The sequence below is a fragment of the Cydia amplana genome, chromosome 13 (genome assembly GCF_948474715.1).
Source record: "Cydia amplana chromosome 13, ilCydAmpl1.1, whole genome shotgun sequence".
NCBI classification, from domain to species: Eukaryota; Metazoa; Arthropoda; class Insecta; order Lepidoptera; family Tortricidae; genus Cydia; species Cydia amplana.
The window spans coordinates 808762-830153 of NC_086081.1; the positions used below are offsets into that span (position 1 = coordinate 808762).

Here is a 21392-nt window from a genome sequence, read left to right on the forward strand (position 1 = left end):
GCCCCGGGCAAAGTATTCAGATAATATTTATATTTATTTATTTAATACAGTGCAAGCGTACAGTACTACACCAATTCACTTACACACTAGAAAAATATATCATGTCAGGAAAATTACAAAAAAAAACATGCAAACAGATAAAATGTCAAGAAAGATAAAACTTACAAATTCAGTCAATTATAATTTTTTTTTTATAGAGTAGGTAAACCTTTCTTAAGTGTCCTATCTTCGTGATAATTATACACACTAGACAACATAGGTATTTTCCCGCGGTAAGTGCCCTGGTGTTATGACTGGATGTTATTTACCTACCTACAAACTTTTTGCAAAAGGTTGTGATCGCCGACGCCCATTGGTCGATCAGCATCGTCGCGTACGCAGTGCCCGCCCCTTGCGCAATAAATAAGGGAGCGATACAAAACCTTTGTACCTGACCTTTATTGTAGTTAAAGAGACTAACAAAGTATACACCACCGGTACGCTATTGTAGTTAATGTATAGGTACACGTTTTTTTCTTAAAAGGTCACATACAAAGGCGCTGTGATTGGTGGAATGACAGACGCTTGCGCAACTCCCCTCGTGCAACGGGGGTCGATTCTAAACATTAGGTACCTGACCTTTATTGTAGGTAGAGACTAACAAAATATACCATCAATACCGAATCGTATTTAATGTAAAACCTTTTTAACCGCCTTCAAAAAAAGGTTCCCAATTTGACTCGTATGTTTTTGTACCTGTGTAGGTATGTTTAGGTACAAGCTTACAATTAAGGATTTCTCCTAGGCAGCACTGGTAACCTTACTCACATCAGGGACACTACGGGTAGAATAGGTACTTACTAGGTTTAAGCGTTGTTTAGGATTTTTAGATTAGGTAGGTATTGTTTTTAGTGTATAAAAAAATATTAGACTTAGTTACTGACTATTAAAGGTTGTTCAGGAGGTAATTTTTTTAAGTAAATTGGTTAGCATATCAGTAAATAGACTTCGCTAGGTATTCCCATGTATCATCACTACATAGTATAAAACAAAGTCGCTTCCCGCTGCCTGTCTGTACTATGTTCTAGGTACCTATGTTTAGATATTTAAACTACGCAACGGATTTTGATGCGGTTTTTTAAGCGGTCCAGATTCCTCTTTAAAACCTTCCGGTTTATGTATAGTTTGTTAACCCGTGCGAAGCCGGGGCGGGTCGCTAGTGTAGTATATTTATAAACAAGAGGGTAAAGGGGTAACCCTCGCATGCGGGTTCAGATGCCCTATGCAGATATTGCACACCTACTGCAGATAGGTATTTACCCCTCTAACATGCATCTTATAGCTACAGGAAAATAATAATGTAGTAAAAACACAAATTAAGTAGGTACTAGGTAATTTAAATTTATGATCCGCTAAAAGTAAATAAAGGCAACTTACCACTACTTAAATATTGGTGTTTTTACTGAATTATTATTTTCCTGTAGCTAATATAAGATGCATGTTAGAGGGGTAAATTAAATTTGTTTTCATATAAGTAATGTTGTAGTGCCTAAGTACTTGTAGGTAGGGACCTAGTGTACACGATCTGTTGAATATTTTTGTTATTTATGTAGTGTTATTACCTAGCAACAGAGATATTTTTAAATAATACAATTACCTATTTATTTATTCTTTTCTACTTATTTTATGTCTCGTTTTTAGGGTTCCGTAGCCAAATGGCAAAAAACGGAACCCTTATAGATTCGTCATGTCTGTCTGTCTGTCTGTCTGTCCGTCTGTCCGTCTGTCTGTCCATCCGTATGTCACAGCCACTTTTCTCCGAAACTATAAGAACTATACTGTTGAAACTTGGTAAGTAGATGTATTCTGTGAACCGCATTAAGATTTTCACACAAAAATAGAAAAAAAAACAATAAATTTTTGGGGTTCCCCATACTTCGAACTGAAACTCAAAATTTTTGTTTTCATCAAACCCATACGTGTGGGGTATCTATGGATAGGTCTTCAAAAATGATATTGAGGTTTCTAATATTATTTTTTTCTAAACTGAATAGTTTGCGCGAGAGACACTTCCAAAGTGGTAAAATGTGTGTCGTCCCCCCCCCCCCCTGTAACTTCTAAAATAAGAGAATGATAAAACTAAAAAATATATATGATGTACATTACAATGTAAACTTCCACCGAAAATTGGTTTGAACGAGATCTAGTAAGTAGTTTTTTTTTAATAGGTCATAAATCGCCTAAATACGGAACCCTTCATGGGCGAGTCCGACTCGCACTTGGCCGCTTTTTTTAAATTTTGACAATTAATTTTACTGGCCGTTTTTCAATTCTAATATAAAAAAAAATAAGTATTAAACGCTTGTGACATTAGGTATGTTTATTGTTAAATAACTAAATCTAACTATATTATAGCTTAATTAACTTAAGGTTTAATACACTTAAGGTTTAATACAATCACAGTCTTATGAGCTAAAAATATAATTCGAGTAGTGGATAATACATAGGTAGTATAGGTGCATGTCGCGTAGGTAATCATTTCATTAATCATTCATACAAAATCGACATATTTATTTACAAACATAAAATCTTAGAAATCACAATTGCACTTTTTACATCTAAATTTCATACAAGAAAATATCATCTAATATTTTTAACCCTTTCACCGCCGATGTTCGTTATATTATATTTGACAACGCGTACAATAAAAAATACATCTTGCTTACGCTTTTTGATAAAATCATTTTTGATCAAACAGTGCTAAAACTGGGACATCAGCATTCGCAGGGATGCTGGCATCTTCCACAACACCGGCCGGCCAGCTGCGCCTTGAGCCTCGCCACTTCGTTACCCAAGTATGTAGCCTTCAAGGCTAAATGGATCTCTCTCAACTTCCTTCGGTCTCTGCTCTGCTTCGCTGCGAAGTTATTCCTCTGACGCTGAGACCTATACGAGTCGTCAGCGGCGTTCTGATTGGTCGAACGCACAGCGCGACGCATTCTAGGATTATTGCCCAATAGGGAACCTCCGTTTTTCTCCGCCATCGCTCGAAGCGCGTCCCGCTCGAACGCTTGGAACTCCGGGTCATCTGACAGCGAATCTTTTAATCTCTCCGACGTTGGTGAATCCGGCGGTGACAGCGTTCCTCGATTCAAATACGCTTCATCGTATGAGCAGGTGCTTCCAGATGCAGGTGACAGCTGAGGTGCAGCGTAGTAAGGGTACTGCGGTACAGGGCTCGGGTAGCGGTACTCGGGTACCGGCGAGGCGCGTTCCGCCTTCACCGGTACCGCTTTCGTCAGATCCAGGGCCGCCTCTTCCGCGTACGGTGTCCATAGAGACATCGACATTGCTGATTTTAACGGTAAATAGGTAAATGACAATCGGGAAACTCAAATTCGAAACAAATGGAGAACAAATGAAGAGTGACAAGTATGATGTGGCTATCGCGAAGTGACAGCTACGAATGAAGGGTTGCCTGGCGTCTGTCGCGATGAGGGCGTGGCCTTGTCATGGTAGGGAAGGGTTGGCTACCTGCCTAACGGGACCGTGTTGATGCAAACCGAAAACATTGCCCGTCGGAATGACCACGCAGGCGCCATAAATTTTGTGAGGATTAATTTTTAGTTTTGTTATTTGACTTGGGTTTTTAGAGCGGATTATGATTTATGCGGGCAGTGGATTTGTTGGATATTTTGTTTGCAATTAGGAAGTAAAATACCAAGTACCTGTTGAATACTACTATAGCTTTTCATTTTTTTAAACTATTTTAACTAATAAATTTAATACTTAATTGCTTACTTGCTTGGAAGCGCTGGTGGCCTAGCGGTAAGAGCGTGCGACTTTCAATCTGAAGGTCGCGGGTTCAAACCCCGGCTCGTACCTACCAGTGAGTTCTTCGGAACTATGTACGAAATATCATTTGATATTTACTAGTCGCTTTTCGGTGACATCGTGAGGAAACCGGACTAATCCCAATAATGCCTAGTTTACCCTATGGGTTGGAAGGTCAGATGGCAGTCGCTTTCGTAAAAACTAGTGCCTACGCCAATTCTTGGGATTAGTTGCCAAGCGGACCCCAGGCTCCCATGAGCCGTGGCAAAATGTTGGGACAACGCAAGGAAGATGATGATGACTTGCCATGCATAAGTGCTTGTAAGTACGTGGAAAGTTTTATTTAACTTTACACTATTAAGTACACCTAGTTACTAAGCTATTAACTAAATTATTATTTTATAAAATGTATCTAGGTAATCTAGGTATGTATACATTTTGTAAAATAGTCTTTAACTTAGTACCTAAACATCTGGCAAAACCGTAATGAAGAAAAAAAATTTTATGTAACTACATACATATTTTCATATAAAATACTTTCTTAAGTATTTGTATTTTATTTACCTATAAATGTAGGATTGATTAAATAAGAACCTAATGGTTTTGTTTTGATCATATTCTACGCAAATGACAGTGAGTCACTTTTAACCGCCTTCATTCATTTTAACCCGTGGAGCGCCCTAGTATCACACGTGTGATACTAACTCAATTTGGGTCGTAGAGACTCAATATCAGACGTGTGTTACTACAGATCAATATAGGTCAAATTGCTTTGCATTAATTTGTTGTATGGTGGTCGTTCCATGGGTTAAAGGTATGTTGTGCTATTTACGGGTATTAATCCCGTAAATAGCATAACGGTTGTCAACATCCTAATAATGTTTATAGATACTCATCCGATTTATTGTTTCATTTGCTCATTAGTATTACTTTAATGCCTTATATAACAATTAACTTAACTAACTTGCGATTTCTAGTTCAAAGTCCTTTACCTACTTAGCTCACATAGACTCTAGAGGCTATTCGAAATTGATAGGTAACATGGTGCGGAGCATTACCTCACGGCGCCCTCCTCTACTGACTACAAGATGATTTTTCAGTAATGCAACATTTTTGTATTTTAAGAAATTTTAATTTATTATTTTAACTTTAAGATATGTACAAAATGAGTATTTTCTATACGTTGGAAACAACGTTACATACCACGTTTGAAGTTGCCGATATTAATAATTCAAAACTTGTGTCAGCATAAAAGACTTCAATTAAACATTGTCATCTTCAGGCAGATGGACACTCAAATGATACAAATTATGTCATCATATCCACTGTCCACTCACTAAAGTCACCCAAGCGTTCATAAGCGACTGTCACAGATGACAGTTCAATTGTGCTTCCGGTCGCCATCTTGATTGTCAATGACGTCACGGTGGTCTCAACCCTTTGTCGCTCGGGTTATTATAAAGGACATTGAATATTACGGTATGTTATAATGGACATCAAAGTAAATGATGTATGGAGTAAGATGCGTTGAAAATGCGCTTATGGTCAAGTGCGGAAAATCGTTCCGGTCGCAAAAAAGAGGCGCGGTGATTAGGCAAAATATACCTATGTATATAATCGTTTTTAGGGTACCTTCCTAGTTCCGAGAGACAGAACCTGAAACTCTCAGATAGATACAGATATATTAATGAAATAATAAGTACCTATAAAGTTGTTGTTTGAGAACCTATAATACCGAGGTATGATGAACTTGATGAAGTTAATAACGACAATGTTTTTAGAAGTTTTAAATAATTATGGAATCTAATAACAAAATATCAACCTGTAAACAATTAATCGGTATATCGGTATTTTAAATAGATAAATTTAAGGTTTTCACAATAGTTTTCAGAAAACACGATGGAAAATAATGAAACACTAAATCTGTACTTAAGTAATATGCGAAATCTCAAACATATTTTGAAAAGACACAAACCTACTATGTATGACTAATTTAAAAACACCACACTTAATCAGTATTCACCGTACCTAATCAGTTTTATTGCACTGGACTAGATTAAATCCAGGACTCAAACTTTCGCCGACGCCATAAAAATACAGGTAGATAGATAAGGTAGCCTGATTGTACGGGTAGCAGATAAGGTAGTATTTTATGGCTACGCAATAAACAATAGGTAGCGGTTGTTAATCTTTTTAGGAGATTTCGGGAGCTTTTAAGGTTGCAACTCAGGCGCAGGTAGAATCGCGCGTGCCGACCGATAGTTTTTGAAGTTTTTGCGTATGTAATACGTTGCTGATATGACACATTTTTTTTAAGAGGAATATTCATATTCACCAACATTTTATCTTTAAAGCGAAAATGCACCCGAAATTGTAATGTTAGAACGTTCTCAAAATATGGCGATGCATAAAATTATAAAAAATTAACTAAATACAAAAGTTACTGATCAATAATTTAATAAGGCAATGAACATGCCAGATTTGTTTTGATTTTATCTTTAGCCGCTCTTATATATACAGAAAAAATAAGAACTACATTTAAAGGCACAAATGCAGAGGAAACCACTTGACTTGTTTCTACTTATTTGATTTTTTTAATAACTGAATAGAAAAGCGGAAAATAGAGTACCTAATTTATCTTCTATCTTGTAAAATATGTTGTCAAAAAAAGGGTTAACGCTATACGGCTGCTAAGTTTTGTTTTTTCTCCATTTTCTCCCAGATGGAACCACACTAACCCACCGCTAAAAATCTCTCCCATACCTTGAATGTTATGTTATACGCTCTCATTTTAAAACAACATGCTAAAATCAGGCCTTTATACGCATAACGCCAAATACGCTTTATGACATAAACGCAGAATACAAAAAAACGCATAATGTCATTAGCTTTTGGCATTATGCGTATTTGGTTTTTATAAAATGTTGACATTATGCGTATTTGGTTTTTATACAGCTTTGGCATTCCACGTGTTTGGCATTAACAGAATTTAGCAATACACGTCTTTGGCGTTTCGCGTATGAATGGCGTTTTGCGTTTTTGGCATTATGCGTCTAAAGGAAATCAGGTATACATACCTTAAACATGACATGAACGTTTACGTAATACTATATTATGTATATCTATGCCTGGTGCTAGTTTTTGTTGCCAAATATTGTTATAGGTACATTAGGTACAAAGAAAATAGAGTGAACACTCACTCTAATTTATTTTTATTAAAATTTTTAGCATCGAAGACCAGACATCTATTATCTTACTTGAATACTAAGGAGCCACATTAAGTTACTTTCCGGCGAAGAAAAAGATTGCAAGGCAAATCGTATTTAGTCCGTACTCAATATTTCGAAGGATTTACTTTGCCCTACCCTATCGCTAATAGAGGGGTATTTATTCCCCCGCATATTTGCGCACGTCCAGCGAGGCTAGGGGTAAATTACATAAAGGCAACTCAATTATCTGGCGCAACGTGGGGACGGAGCTATCCTGAAATGTAACTAAGACTACTACAAATCGAGCACTTCACGTTGTGATTACGAGGCGCAATAAGCACGACGACTTCACAACAGCCCTTAGGGCTCATTTAGACGGTGCGAGAACTCTCACTCGATGCGAGTTCATTACATTGAGTTATTTTATCGATCGGCTGAATTGATGTAACCGCTATGTAACTAAAACCGTATATGAGTTCGCGTTCGCGCGCCGTCTAAATGAGCCCACACCGAGAGGTTTTGGCGTTCAAAGGATTAAAAAAATGCTTGATTACATACTATCATTGTCATCGAAATTTGTTAGGAGTCTCGTTGACAATAAAAAAAAAACTAAACCAAAGTAATTAAAGTCAAAGATCCAAAAATACATATGTATGATATAAAATACATTGCCAAGAAAAGGGTTAACTTCATCTGCTTTACTCTACTCTACTTACATATTTTAGTCTGTAGTTGGATGTTATTTTGCCTAACTAGACTAGTGACTTGATTTTTTTGGTACTTTTGTGGTAAATTTTTAATCTTATTAAAGATTACTGTTAATCCCCCTCAGCTGAGTCAGCAGGCGGTGCTTTGTTTAAATAATTCGCTAAACTGCAAAATGAACTAATCCAGTAGTTAAAATGTACCGCCTCATTCTAGTTTTTAGGGTTCCGTAGCCAAATGGCAAAAAACGGAACCCTTATAGATTCGTCATGTCTGTCTGTCTGTCCGTCTGTCCGTCTGTCTGTCCGTCCGTATGTCACAGCCACTTTTCTCCGAAACTATACCTATACTGTTGAAACTTGGTAAGTAGATGTATTCTGTGAACCGCATTAAGATTTTCACACAAAAATAGAAAAAAAACAATAAATTTTTGGGGTTCCCCATACTTCGAACTGAAACTCAAAAATTTTTTTTTCATCAAACCCATACGTGTGGGGTATCTATGGATAGGTCTTCAAAAATGATATTGAGGTTTCTAAAATCATTTTTTTGTAAACTGAATAGTTTGCGCGAGAGACACTTCCAAAGTGGTAAAATGTGTGTCCCCCCCCCCTGTAACTTCTAAAATAAGAGAATGATAATACTAAAAAAAATATATGATGTACATTACCATGTAAACTTCCACCGAAAATTGGTTTGAACGAGATCTAGTAAGTAGTTTTTTTTTATACGTCATAAATCGCCTAAATACGGAACCCTTCATGGGCGAGTCCGACTCGCACTTGGCCGCTTTTTATAAGTATTAATTTAGTATTTATGTGTTAAAAAATAAGATGTCGCTTTAAATATAGTCATAGGTACAATTTACCAAGCTAGCACTAGTTAAATATTTTACTTGTATGGTTAATACAAAGTCAAATACTATAGGTATGTAGTATAACCTACCTACGAATATATCGCAGGTGCAGTTGTGTCGTTTGTAACGAATTTTTCCATCAAAAGGAAGCTATGAATATAGTAGGTACTTACCTATGGTCAGCTACAACATATAAATATAAAATAATTCAAGTTAATAAGTACAACAAATGAAGTAAAAGCGCTTGCTTTTAGTAAGTCATGTTACACAAACCACGAACAGAGCGACGCAAAGGGACGCAACAGAGTTGGGGTTCCATCCCTCCCATAGGTATATACCCACGTTTATGTAAGTACGATGTTGTGCACATGGTGCAAGGGCCGCCATTTTACGGCGATCTAATCAATATTGGCGGAATTATAAGAAGTGTCTTATCTATATATATATTTCGGGAATCGCGGAAACGGCTCTAGCGATTTCCATGAAATTTGCTATATGGGGGTTTTCTGGGGCGAAAAATCGATCTACGTCTTATCTCTGGGAAAACGCGCATTTTTGAGTTTTTATGTTTTCCGAACAAAGCTCGGTCTCCCAGATATTTATCTACTTATAGGACCAAACGGATCTTGAAACTATTTTGGGCCGTGCCACAATTATTGTATTAGTCATTTGATACACCAATTTAGGGACCTACTTTGGTGTTTTTTATCCTAAGTCAATTCACTACCCATTCATCCTGATTTTGTGCCATTTTTTTACCGCAGGACAAATTGTGGCAATTGTATCGTTTTATAGTACCTATCTCTAAGCACATACTTTTTCAACTTCACGAAGTAGATAAGTATTAACATGAAGCCGGCAGCTGCATCATCTGAAGCCCACATGTCCACGCGCCCAAAGATAACAATCCTTTGACAACTGACATTTAGGTGTTTACATTACATGCGTTCGCGTGCCGAGGTTTTTGCGATGGACAGATAAGAATGTGAGAGGTTTTGTTAATGGCTGAAATCAAAATATTGTGTCGAGGATCAAATCAGTTCAACACCTGCTCTTAAGAAGAGTTTTTAGGGTGCACGGGTGGTAAATTGAGACTTTCTGTTTGTGGCTATGAAATTTTAGTTAAGTAATATCCTATAGTTCAACTAATTATTTTAAGGGTCACACGAACCCGACGCCAAAGAGCCGCTCTCATACAATCGAATAAGTAACGCTCTCATTTTAATACGACATGCTTAAATTACATGAAACTTGGATTGAACATTTACGTAACAAAGATGAAAAAAAATGAAAAAAAAAACCAAGGCTAATTAACAATCTTGACGCTTACCCAATTATTCCTATTGTCCTAATGAAAAAAAAAAACACAAAAAAGGGTAAACAATTACCTATGTTATTTGTAACATACTTATTTAATTATGTACAGTCGACGTCAAAGAGAAATTTACAGCCAAAGTAACAAAAAAATGTTTACACGACCTAAATGCTATGACAATAAAGTCGTGTAAATAATTTTTTGTAACGTTAGTCGTAAAGATCTCTTTGACGTCGACTGTACATAATTAAATAAGGGGTTAAAATAATTAATTCATTTCATTTCATTTCATTTATTTACTGCAATCCATGGTACATATAGGTGTTATATAATCATTCAAATTGTAACAGCATGGACCCTGAATAGGGTATAGCATAATAATCTTAACAACTAAATACTTAAAATTACCTTAAAACATAACATAACATGATTTTGATTTCTACACTGAATAATCCAGATATACTTCCGATGACATTACAATACATTATCAATTAAAATAATAAATATCTGGGTGACCGAGCTTCGCTCGGAAAACATATAATAACTCGGAAATGCGATAAAAAAAACGACTCGTATCACTATTGTCAGATGCCATAAATTCTTGATAAGAATAAAATGATTTAGCAATTAGCCATGATTTCAGTTTATTTCGTAATATAATTATTATAAGTTTCCACGTCTTTAATAGAATCAGGGATTTTGTTATATATTTTTATCGACTGGTAATGGGGCCCTATATTTTGCCAATCAAAGTACAAATGTTATTGTACTCTGATTGGCAAAATATAGATACAAGTTCATCTGTATATAAATTGACAACCACTAAAACCACTTACCTTAGTAAGTTTGTTACGAAACTTTAAAAAATATAAAAATATATTTCTTAGCCAATAGCTGTTTTGACGGAGTACCTATATCATAATATCCATTAGGTAGTCTGTCATAATGATATTGTTCATAAGCCGCCGTAAACAAACAAATTAGTTAACTAATGAGATTGAGCAAAACACATTTGCAATATTAACAATTTTGCAAGATTTATGTATATTAGCATTAGGTAGCATTGTTTTTATCCTGTTGATATAATGTGATTTTTAGGATCAAGGAGGAAAACGCCAAACACATATAGGTACCTACCTAGGCAGGTACGTTTACCTACCAATTTTATGCGTTTAATACTTTTTAAGAAACTCTTAGATGTATATGTATCAGTACATTAATAAGGTACTTATTTTTTATTCTATTAAATCTTATATTATTTATTTAGTACCTAACTAGTCATGTTTCTTGTTTCGGCCTTTTATAATTTTTCATTTAATTAAATGAATGTTAAAAATTATGTCCAGTATTTTGGACGTTGTCAATTTAAGGGTTAAATCATTAGGTTAAAACTGTCAAAAGTAAATAGCAAAATCCGACGCCAATAATTTCGTTCTTGGCATTAGATTTGAAATCAAAAGCTTAATAAAATAATATAAAAACGCGCAGTTTGCGATTTTTACATTACTTGCAAATTTAATAAAATGTACGTTAAAATCATTTATTAGTTTAGGTTGGTTTTTACAAAATAAATATTCAGGACTCACACATATTTGGTCTGAATTTATTTTTAAATTATTAATGTTTGCATTTTGTCTGGAACTTAATAGGTATACCCTTTGACGAACATAGGGAACGCGAGCGTATTTCTCAAATATGTATACATACATGTATATTTTTAAAACATGTGAAAGCTGACTTGTAAACACAAAACGCGACGCGAAATGCGATTGCACAATCATGCGCAGGGGCGGCGTCTGACGCAACGCGTCCACCAATCACAATGCACCGCCTTTTTGCCTACCGGCCGGCCTGAAGAAAATGTGGGTGTTCTGTGTGTATAATGTGTCAAATGTATGACACATGCGACAACAACAAACACAGTAATACCTTGATAGTTTAATTGCATAACAATTAATATTTTAGTTGCATAATTGCATCATATTTGTTTGGTTGTAAATTTTCATTTACACTTTTTTTAATATGACCTATTTGCTAAAGTAAATAATAGTTAATTAATATTTTTACTTTTTTTTTAATTATACATTACATATATTATTTTATGGTATGGGTAACTAAAAAATAGTAGGTATAGGATACAAAAATGTGGGTACAAAATTCCATTTTAATGTGTTTTTTCTTGTCCATTACTTCATTCGATAGTTAGTTATTTTATTTAAATTTGGAACAGGTATTTTGCGCATTTAATTTTAATATATAGGTAACTTACGTTGACTGTGCTATTATCTTTCTTTACCAGATAAAATGAAACGTGGCATTAAAAAATATCGGCAAAATTTTATCAATTCTAATCAACAATTTTACAACCCCGTTAATCCCCTATTGTTTACCCCTTGCATTAATCCCCCTGTTTACCGTGGCCAGCGGTACAACCCCGCCCTCCCCTCCCTTGCACCCTTGCTCTTAAGGGACGCCTGGGCATCGCAATTTTCACTTGTGCTCCGACTTTCAATCGAAATACACGTACTCTTACGACCAACTGCGATCCTTTGCGATCTTCAACTCTTTTGCAATCGTCAACTTTTTTTATAATTGTTGATCGTATTTTGTTTGTGAAATGGCGTTACTGTGGACTCCGTACGCTGACGAAGCCCTGGACTTGAGCAAAGCCGCCTTGAAGACAGAACCGGTGGCACCGAGCCCGCCTTACCTCCCCTACATGCCGGCCACTACCAGCCCTGTGCCTTACTACCCTATGTACCATGGGTACCCTGTGCCGCAAGTGTCTCCTGGTAGCCCAATGTACCATGGATACCCAGTGCCCCAGATGTCTCCAAGCAGCAGCTCAGGACACGAAGAAGCTATGTTGTCTAGGAATAGGATGGCCACGCTCTCGCCTCCTGACTCACCTGAAGCCGACCACAATCGCCAAAGCCTCACCAGACTCTCCAATCACGTCGACATGGAGTTCCTTACCGATGACCCGGACTATCAGGCTTTTGAACGTGACGCTTTAAGAGCTATGGCTGAGAAAAATGGAGGAACTTTACTAGGTAACAATCCTCGTATGCGCCGCTCCGTCCGCTCCACGAAGGAAACAGTCGACGATTCGTACCGACAGCAGAGGGAGAGGAACAACTTTGCCGCCAAACAGAGCAGAGACCGCAGGAAGCTGAGAGAAGTGAGGCTTGCCCTTAAAGTGACTTATCTTGAAAAAGAAGCCGCGAAACTTAGGGCCATGCTTGCTTCAGGACTATGCGTGAGATGCGATTCTTTCCGCGGATAAAATGGGAAGAAAGAAGGACACTTAGGAGTTTCGTGCAATTTTGTAAATAGCTGTAGATATAGTTAGATTAATAATTTATTTTGTGCAATTTAGTATTGTATAACTTACCTATGTTTCTATGTTGTGATAGGCAAGGACTGATATTTGTCTAAGATGAGAAAGATATTTAGGGTTAAGATTTGAGAGTTTTGTCTAGTCTTACAATAAAACAAATTTACTGAAATGCCTTGCTTTTATTGAATACGCTGATAAAATGCCTACCCAAAACAAAATTTAAACAAATTAATTTCAGTCACTCAATCATCGGAATCAGAAATAAATTACATATATGTAATTATATTCGATGATTCCGCATTGATTAGTTGTTGAAAAACTAACGTAGAGATAATAAGTTAAATATTCAAACAAATGAGAGTTAATTTCTTAGTCAGTACCTACATCTATTGAGAACTAAATTACTTATTATTCGCCAGATTCCTTAAATATGGATTAAAGTGGTTGAAAAACTGGTGTAGAAAGTTATACGCAGAACGGGCCCTCTGAATTCTAATTTTATTAAAAAAAGAATTTTTATCCTGAGATTTGAATGACTGAATATGTAAATACATTTAATTTCTAATTTCATACGGTTAAATTTAAATAATTTCAAAGATAGGCCCTGTAAAAGTAGGTACCTTGTATAGACAAAAATGGCAATGTGGTATTTTAGTAAATAAGTAAGTTTTACAGCTGCAGCAACACTAATCCTTCCCAATCTTTCTAAATTGCTGCAGTAAAGATAAAAATATAGCACTTTCAATTTTAAACTAGGCCCAATAAATCATAACTTAATCCTTTTTTAGAATATCGACTATCTTTTGGGCTCTATAGGGAACATTGCGAACCTTTTGTCGCGGGCTTTTGCAAGGCCCGTTATTCTGCTCATTGTCCTTTAGGATGGACAATGACGGTTGCAACTTTTAATCCTTTTCGAAGAACTTTCTTCAAGGTGGAGCGTTGCAAATCAGATTTCGCAAATTGCATGGTTTTACCGATATGTAATAAGTTTCAATAAATGAGAAAAGTCCTTCTTAATTTATCAAATATAGTGAATGGTGATGTTTTAACTTATAAATTATTATAGTTGAATATCAAATAAATGATATTCAACTTTTAGATATTTACCTTAAGAATTAAAATTAGAAAAAATAATTATAGTATAGATCTTAACTTAATCCTAGATAAAAATAAGGTTTATCATTTACGGACCGTTTAGTAACAAAAATCTGTGTTTTTTATCCATTACTTACCCATATTTATTAGTTTTATCTTTGAACATGCTAGTATAATTTTGTAAATAAATGCGGTAATACATATTTAATTATACAAACGGGTCTACCGCGATATAATTTCATTGTTTTTCCTTTGTTTCCCGTTTGTGTAATTAAATATGTGTACAAAACGCGAGAGTTTAGAGTGTTATAAATGCGGTAATATTTTTAATCATAAAATATAGGTAAGTACTTATGTCTAATAAGTAATCGACAATGGTATGAGAGTAATGTTAATGTTTATTTTAGATTATATCTTATGTATTACATACGTAATTAAATATCAATATAAAACAATATTATTAAATAAAAATACCTACCGATGATTTACCGTGAGGGTCAGACGATTTGTAGGAATAGTAGTAGTAGTAGTAAACACTTTATTGCACAAAACAAGTACACAACACAGAGATCATCCAGTAAATGTGTACAAAGGCGAACTTATCCCGTTAAGGGATTTCTTCCAGCTAACCTTTAAGTAACTGAGAGATACATTATGAAATGGTAGTCAAACAATAGTTTTTGTAACTAAAGAAAAAGTGACCATGCCATTCAGTAGCGGAGGCCGGATTGTTTTAAGAGTAATGTCATTCATTTCAGTTTATACTTTATATGAAAACTAGCGACCCGCCCCGGCTTCGCACGGGTTAACAAATTATACATAAATCTTCCTTTTAAATCACTCTATCCAAAATCCGTTGCGTAGTTTTAAAGATCTAAGCATACATACAGACAGACAGCGGGAAGCGACTTTGTTTTATACTATGTAGTAATACTTAACTAATACTGTGTGGTGCTAAACAATAAGTAACAGAATTTAATATTAAGATCTAAAATGTAAGCCAATATTGCTTATTTGCGTCTTTTTTTTACATTTCTTAGGACGCAAGAATTCTCATAACTGTTAAACCTAACCCTTCAGCCGAAAGCTGAAAACCGCCCCTTCATTGCAAACGTTGAATCCCCATATAATAACGGGCACATCGTGTAAAGGATCGAATTACGGAACTGTTTCACACAGCTGCACCACACTTCACAGGATAACAGTCACTATGCCACATGTCATAAATGTCATTTATACATGACAAGGAACGCGGAAAGATAGCAAATCCCCCGCGTGTCACGCGCCTGTCATTTGCGAACCCGTCCAGTGCAACACTTGCCCAAGCGGGCAAAAAATGCATTCATGATATTTGTGCCATATTTTGCCGCATTATCTGGGAATGATTTTCGAATTTCTTTTGCCGTTCTCATGGTTCTGTTTGAGAGTTCTTTGGAAACTCTTTCGGGAAAGTTTTTTTCGTATTTTATTCAAATGGAGTTTAGGTTGTTAGTTGTTACTTATGTTGAATAAAATTATTTCTACAATTTTTTTCATGTTTTAAGATTATCCTACCTACTTATCCTCCTATCCTTATCCTACCTATTATAGACCTACTTACTTTTTAATTTTTAATTATATGTCCCTAATCTTAATATAGGTTGAATAAAAAGGCAAAATGTTTCATGTTAATATGTATTTTCAATAAAATTAGGCATAATATATTTTTATAAACATAAATTATTAGTTTATGAGATAATTGAGTATATAGAAACTTACCTGTCATTAAGTTTTGCCCCCTAGAAACCGATTATGACTTTTTATAAAGAAATAAATGAACAGGTATGTTTGTATTTGTATTACGAGTGCTTGACGGATTCTTTATGATTAAGTACTAGAGTTACTAGGTAGGAACCTATTCGTATATTAACGATTTGTGATTCAATTAAAACTTCCAAAAAGAATAAATGTTATAAAAAGGGCTGAAAAACTTGTTTGTGTAACATCATCATTAGTAACCTCATGACCATTTCCGGACAGTGTGTGGCCTTCTATCATTTTGTCAGTACCTTTGTTGGTCTTATAAATGATCATCCCACTGCATCGTGGGTTTGAATCCCAAGTAAGACGTATTGCGCGTATTGTGTGTCAATATACTGATCCGATCATCAATCAAGATGTCAATATGTGTCTCGTATAAATAATAGGTTAACAGAACTGTTTGAGGTAACGGTAAACATTTCTGATCGCTTAAGACTATTCAAAGCTTATTCGAATCAAACAAAAGAAGGTTCGCAATATCGAAGCTGAGCTGAACAGGAATTTCGTAAGTATAAAGATTTTTTTTAAATAAGTACTCAGGTTCAATGTTAAACTTAATTATTAATTTATTAGAGATGTTAAGGTTGATTTTTGATTTGAATACAAACATATGTTACCTACTAAGTTTTGTTATTATTTTGATTTCGGTATGTATTTGGCACGTAGCCACTAATTCTAAAATTTAAGAAGGTACCTACTAACATTTTTTTGAACCCAGAATCTGAAATCAATAAATTGAAATATTTCTATCACAATGTATTATTGTAAAAATATTTAAGTTTTATTTAAACCCTAATCCTTGCTACTTAACTGACCGTCCAAAATCTACCGCTACGCGATAATAAATTAAACCACGCAAACGTCGGTATCGACAACAAGATCATTATGCTTATTATTTAACGTAATCCTTTACTTTATCATTTCTAGAAACGAAGACCTGCATTGTTCTACAAAAACTCAATATTACACAAAACAAAACAGTTATTATTAATATCAAAACGCCCGCATCGTCATTCTTCCCTTTGCAAGCAAACTCGTTTAATCCGAACCTTCAATGAATTTTGCTCTACTGTTTATTCAAATTAAAGGAAAGCAAATCCTTAAAGAATAACTAAAGGATTACTATATTACTAAAGCGATCCGTCTCACTCCAAACGCCGTTTAACATTATGTCCTTTATAATGGACATTCAAGACCACCGTGACGTCATTATTCAAGATGGCGTGCGGAAGTCGCGATTTTATTGAACCATCAGTGACAGTTGCGGCTTAGTGTGCTCGAATGACTTTCGTGAATGGTTTGGTCAGTAGGAGTTATTGTATGTAAGTGATATTCGGATTGAACAGATGTCATATCCTGTATGTAATAGTTATGTTCCGCCGGTAGAACTTATTTCAAGCTCGGTTGGACCCTCTAAGGTTGGGCCCGTCCTTTTACATTTCATCATACTCATACCACACTCATACTGATAGCGTTTCGTCTGAAAGACTAAGATGACTATTTTTTTAATCATCATTTAACGGCCTCTTAGTTTTTATTGCAGTTCGTGTATTGTTGTGTATTGGTATTATTGGTAATGAGTAATGAGAGGCTACCCCATTACCAATAAACGAAAAAAAAGCCAAGCTAAGTGAAGCTCAAGCCTTCATACATCCAATTATAGTCCTTCGGTCGATTCTGGTTTGGGGATAAATATAAAAAGAGGGTCAAAAGTTATGTTGTTTCTAATAACCTACATTAGGTAAGTACGTAATACCTAAGCGGCAGACCATTAGTTAACTTGAAAAGGCGTATTACATATAGGCTAGGTTCGTAAATCCAATAGTAGGTAGTTTTAATTTTAGGTTACTTTTTATTGTAAGTTTAGTTTATTAATTATGTTTATGGTTTTAATAAATAAATCCAATTTGTACCAAAAAATAGCATCTTCTCTTTTATATTTTCCGAAAATTGTCGTGTAGGTACTGACCTAAGTATATAGGAAATAAAACCCCGTTACATACCCAAGCCTAAACAAACAGCTTGTACCGCAACGATCGAATTGTGATCAAAATCAAATAGCCTTTCTGATCGATCGCACGTCAGCGCCACAAAGACATCGGCATTCAAAGGGTTAACGAGTAGGCGCGTGACCGGTTTTACAAATTGCAAGGGATTTTGACCGTTTTTCCTTGAGTGTTAGGGGTTTTGTGTGAATATAATATATAAGGCAGATGAATTTGATTTCCGCAAAAGGCGCAAAATGGACAATGCAACCGTTAATCGGGTGCAAGTTGCATTTATTTTCATTATTGTGGTTTTGTGGTACCGTTTGAATACATACACAATCGTCCTTATAAATAAGGTGTGTAATTTGTAACTATGTATAACTGAAGAATATATAAACTAGATTGACAAATTGTAAATTAAATTATAACTAACATTTCCAGAGCTTAGTCCGACTGGCACGCCTATTTCAAACCCTTTCAATAGCTTTACGTAAGTAGGTATGTATATGTCTGCCTGCCTAAGATATCTACTAAATACTGACTGAAATTAAGTTAGCAATTAAAAGCTTAAGTATCATTTCATCGTAAATATTGGGCATAACTTTATAAGTTATTAGGAAGACAATACAGCCGTTTGATGATTTCACATAAAATGAGTCCAGACGTAGAGTACCTACGTCTACACAAACGAGACATCACAAACGCCGTGCTCTATAATCTATTGTCTATTTATTTGCGAAACTCTATCACGTTTACCCGTTACTTTTCGAAAATAAAACACTTATTGTGTGAACAAGACACCCCTTTGTGAGGCTTGCAAAAAATCCGCACAAAATATTTGCATACTTCGACATACCTGTAAGGACTTAAACGTGTAATATTCTAGAGGATATACGCCATTTTAAACATAGAACTTAAGTCATTGGGTATACTATACTAGTTGTAAACTTTCTAACTTTCCTCGACTTGTGTCTTTTATTGGATCAATTGTGGAATGCCTAATGTGCCGTGAAACACATTGTCTTGCAAATTGCATAAAATTGTGGAAGTTTCAGTCACGCAGATGTCGTTGGAAGGACAAAGAGGTTATTACGAGTTTAGGGGAAGAAATGATGCAGAAAAAGGCAAAGTCGGGTATTATGTAAGTACCTACCTACTTTGGCCTGAATAAGTAGAGTATATACGAAGCAGGGATGTTGCGGATGCCGATTTTTTGACATCCGCGGATGCGGATGCGGATGCGGATATTTAAAGGCTCACATCCGCGGATGCGGATGCGGATGCGGATGTCAAGATTAGGTACTTAGAAAATGTCAAATATTACATTTTTAGTATTTTTTTATTTAAAAAAAACGAAACGTTTAGTATTTGAGAAAGAATATAGGTGCGTTATATTTAATAAACAGTAACTTGGCCAACTTTTCTGGATCTAGACGATTTCGTTATAGTTAATGACGAAATCACCTAGCACTTATGCCGCCGCTAAGATGTTCCTGTACCCACTTGTCCGACATCCGCATCCGCATAAGCTCCGCATCGATTTTATGCGGATGCGGATGCGGATGCGGATGTTGAAAATAATGCGGAAGTTCCGCGGTTGCGGATGCGGATGCGGATGTTCGCAACATCCCTGATACGAAGCACCAGATGGGCAAGTTGGCGGAAACAGCAGTGTAAGTAGAAAGTAGAAACCATCAGTCACTTTCGGTCTGTGATGAAAAAGTGTTATAAATTAGTAAGCTAATTTTACGGTTTAACTCACTTACTTTTAGTCACTTGCGCCTGCTCACGACCGTTGCACATGCACTGTTAAGTGTTAGTGCCAGGAAATGGAGACCTAGGGTCTCGAAAACATGTCACACACCTAATAGGCCTACCTAATCGACAGTTTAAATTTAAGATATTATAAATCAACTTATTTTAGAATAGAAATGAATAATACCATACACTTAGGTCTATTTAGTCGCAATTGAGCTTAATTATAATATGTATATAGATAGGTATCTATGTTATAAGTACCTACTGGTACATAGTCGTAGGTCTAGGTACTTAGATCTAACTTGGGTACCTACCTACATATTCACGACAGGATTAGTGCATACAATAAATGTTTGATAGATATACGTTGTATACCTAAGTAGATTTCATTACATACCTAGGTAGAATCGGACCAAGCTAACTCTGCATGACATTTGCAATCACAAAGTATGGCAATGTCATCATTCATACCTATCATATCACATTTCTATGAAAATATGTCACTTCCACTTTGTTTTATATTTTTGTTTTCTAGTTGGTGTAAAGTTAGCTTAGACTGCCTCTACATACTTAAAATAAATAATTATTCTATATATTCTAGCTTTCATATAAAATGTAACATTTTAAAACAATATATTTGAACTAGATAAGTTACACCTAACCTTTTCATATACAGTCAAGCTTCATAGCCTTCATAGTTAACTCTTAAGGGAATATTTGGCAGCTTTCTCAAAAGTAATATATCCGGTTTAAACCCGATCTAGGTTGCATTTCCAAGGCACGTGGGCACGTGGCTGCGAGCTACGTGCTCGACACGGCCCGGGGGAAAACACAGGAAAAGCATTGGCAACGTGAATGTTGCGTGGCAAGGATTTTGAGAATATGATTTTTGAATTTTCATTTTTTATATCCATGTAAAACTGATAAAACTCTATAGAGGCGATAAAGGGGTTCGTTTTCATAGAAGTAAATTATGTAGGTACATTATTTACCTACTTAATTAATATAACCTCTGTCTGTGTGTAATAATGATTTTTGTACGTTCAATAATTTTCTTTTTTTCTTTTTGAACTTTAAATAAATCTACTGAACGTAGATCATCGGCCTTCAACAATTTCCGTCCATCAGATAAAAATAAATCGCGCGAAAAACAATCATTCATTGCCGATTTTTAATCCCTCCCTAATCTGCTCTGATATTGTCTTTGCCAAGCTATTGTCTCTGGTTACGCCACTATCTTCGATATACTGTTACTTCGTGTGCTTCAACAAGTATTTTATCTGTTTATGGCAGATTATATAGAATTAGGCAAATGATGAGGGCCGGGTGTCTTTGAATTAAGATCGCGAGTTAACATCTGTTGTCTTAAACTAATCTTTTAGGCATCATTGTGGAGCCATAAACTTGGGGCATAAAGCATTTTATCAGCTCTGTCGGTACAAGACAAGGATCTACATATCTGAATGATTAAAATTAAGCATATTTTTTACCGTGAAATATTTTATGTTTG

General features: G+C 35.5%; 2 protein-coding genes across 2 annotated transcripts; one reads left to right on the forward strand and one right to left on the reverse strand.

Annotated features, from left to right (window-relative positions):
• Positions 1–2753: 2753 nt before the first annotated feature.
• On the reverse strand, positions 2754–3324 carry LOC134653206 (D site-binding protein-like). The gene has a single exon (XM_063508531.1). The coding sequence runs from the start codon at positions 3321–3323 to the stop codon at positions 2754–2756; it is 570 nt and encodes a 189-aa protein (XP_063364601.1). The 5' UTR covers position 3324.
• Positions 3325–12467: 9143 nt separating this feature from the next.
• On the forward strand, positions 12468–13396 carry LOC134653207 (D site-binding protein-like). Its single transcript, XM_063508533.1, has one exon. It carries the CDS (start codon positions 12516–12518, stop codon positions 13182–13184), a length of 669 nt encoding a protein of 222 aa, XP_063364603.1. The 5' UTR covers positions 12468–12515; the 3' UTR covers positions 13185–13396.
• Positions 13397–21392: the final 7996 nt, after the last annotated feature.

Coding starts and splice junctions, on each gene's coding strand:
- LOC134653206 (XM_063508531.1), bottom strand. CDS start 3,323: ATGTCTCTATGGACACCGTACGCGGAAGAGGCGGCCCTGGATCTGACG.
- LOC134653207 (XM_063508533.1), top strand. CDS start 12,516: ATGGCGTTACTGTGGACTCCGTACGCTGACGAAGCCCTGGACTTGAGC.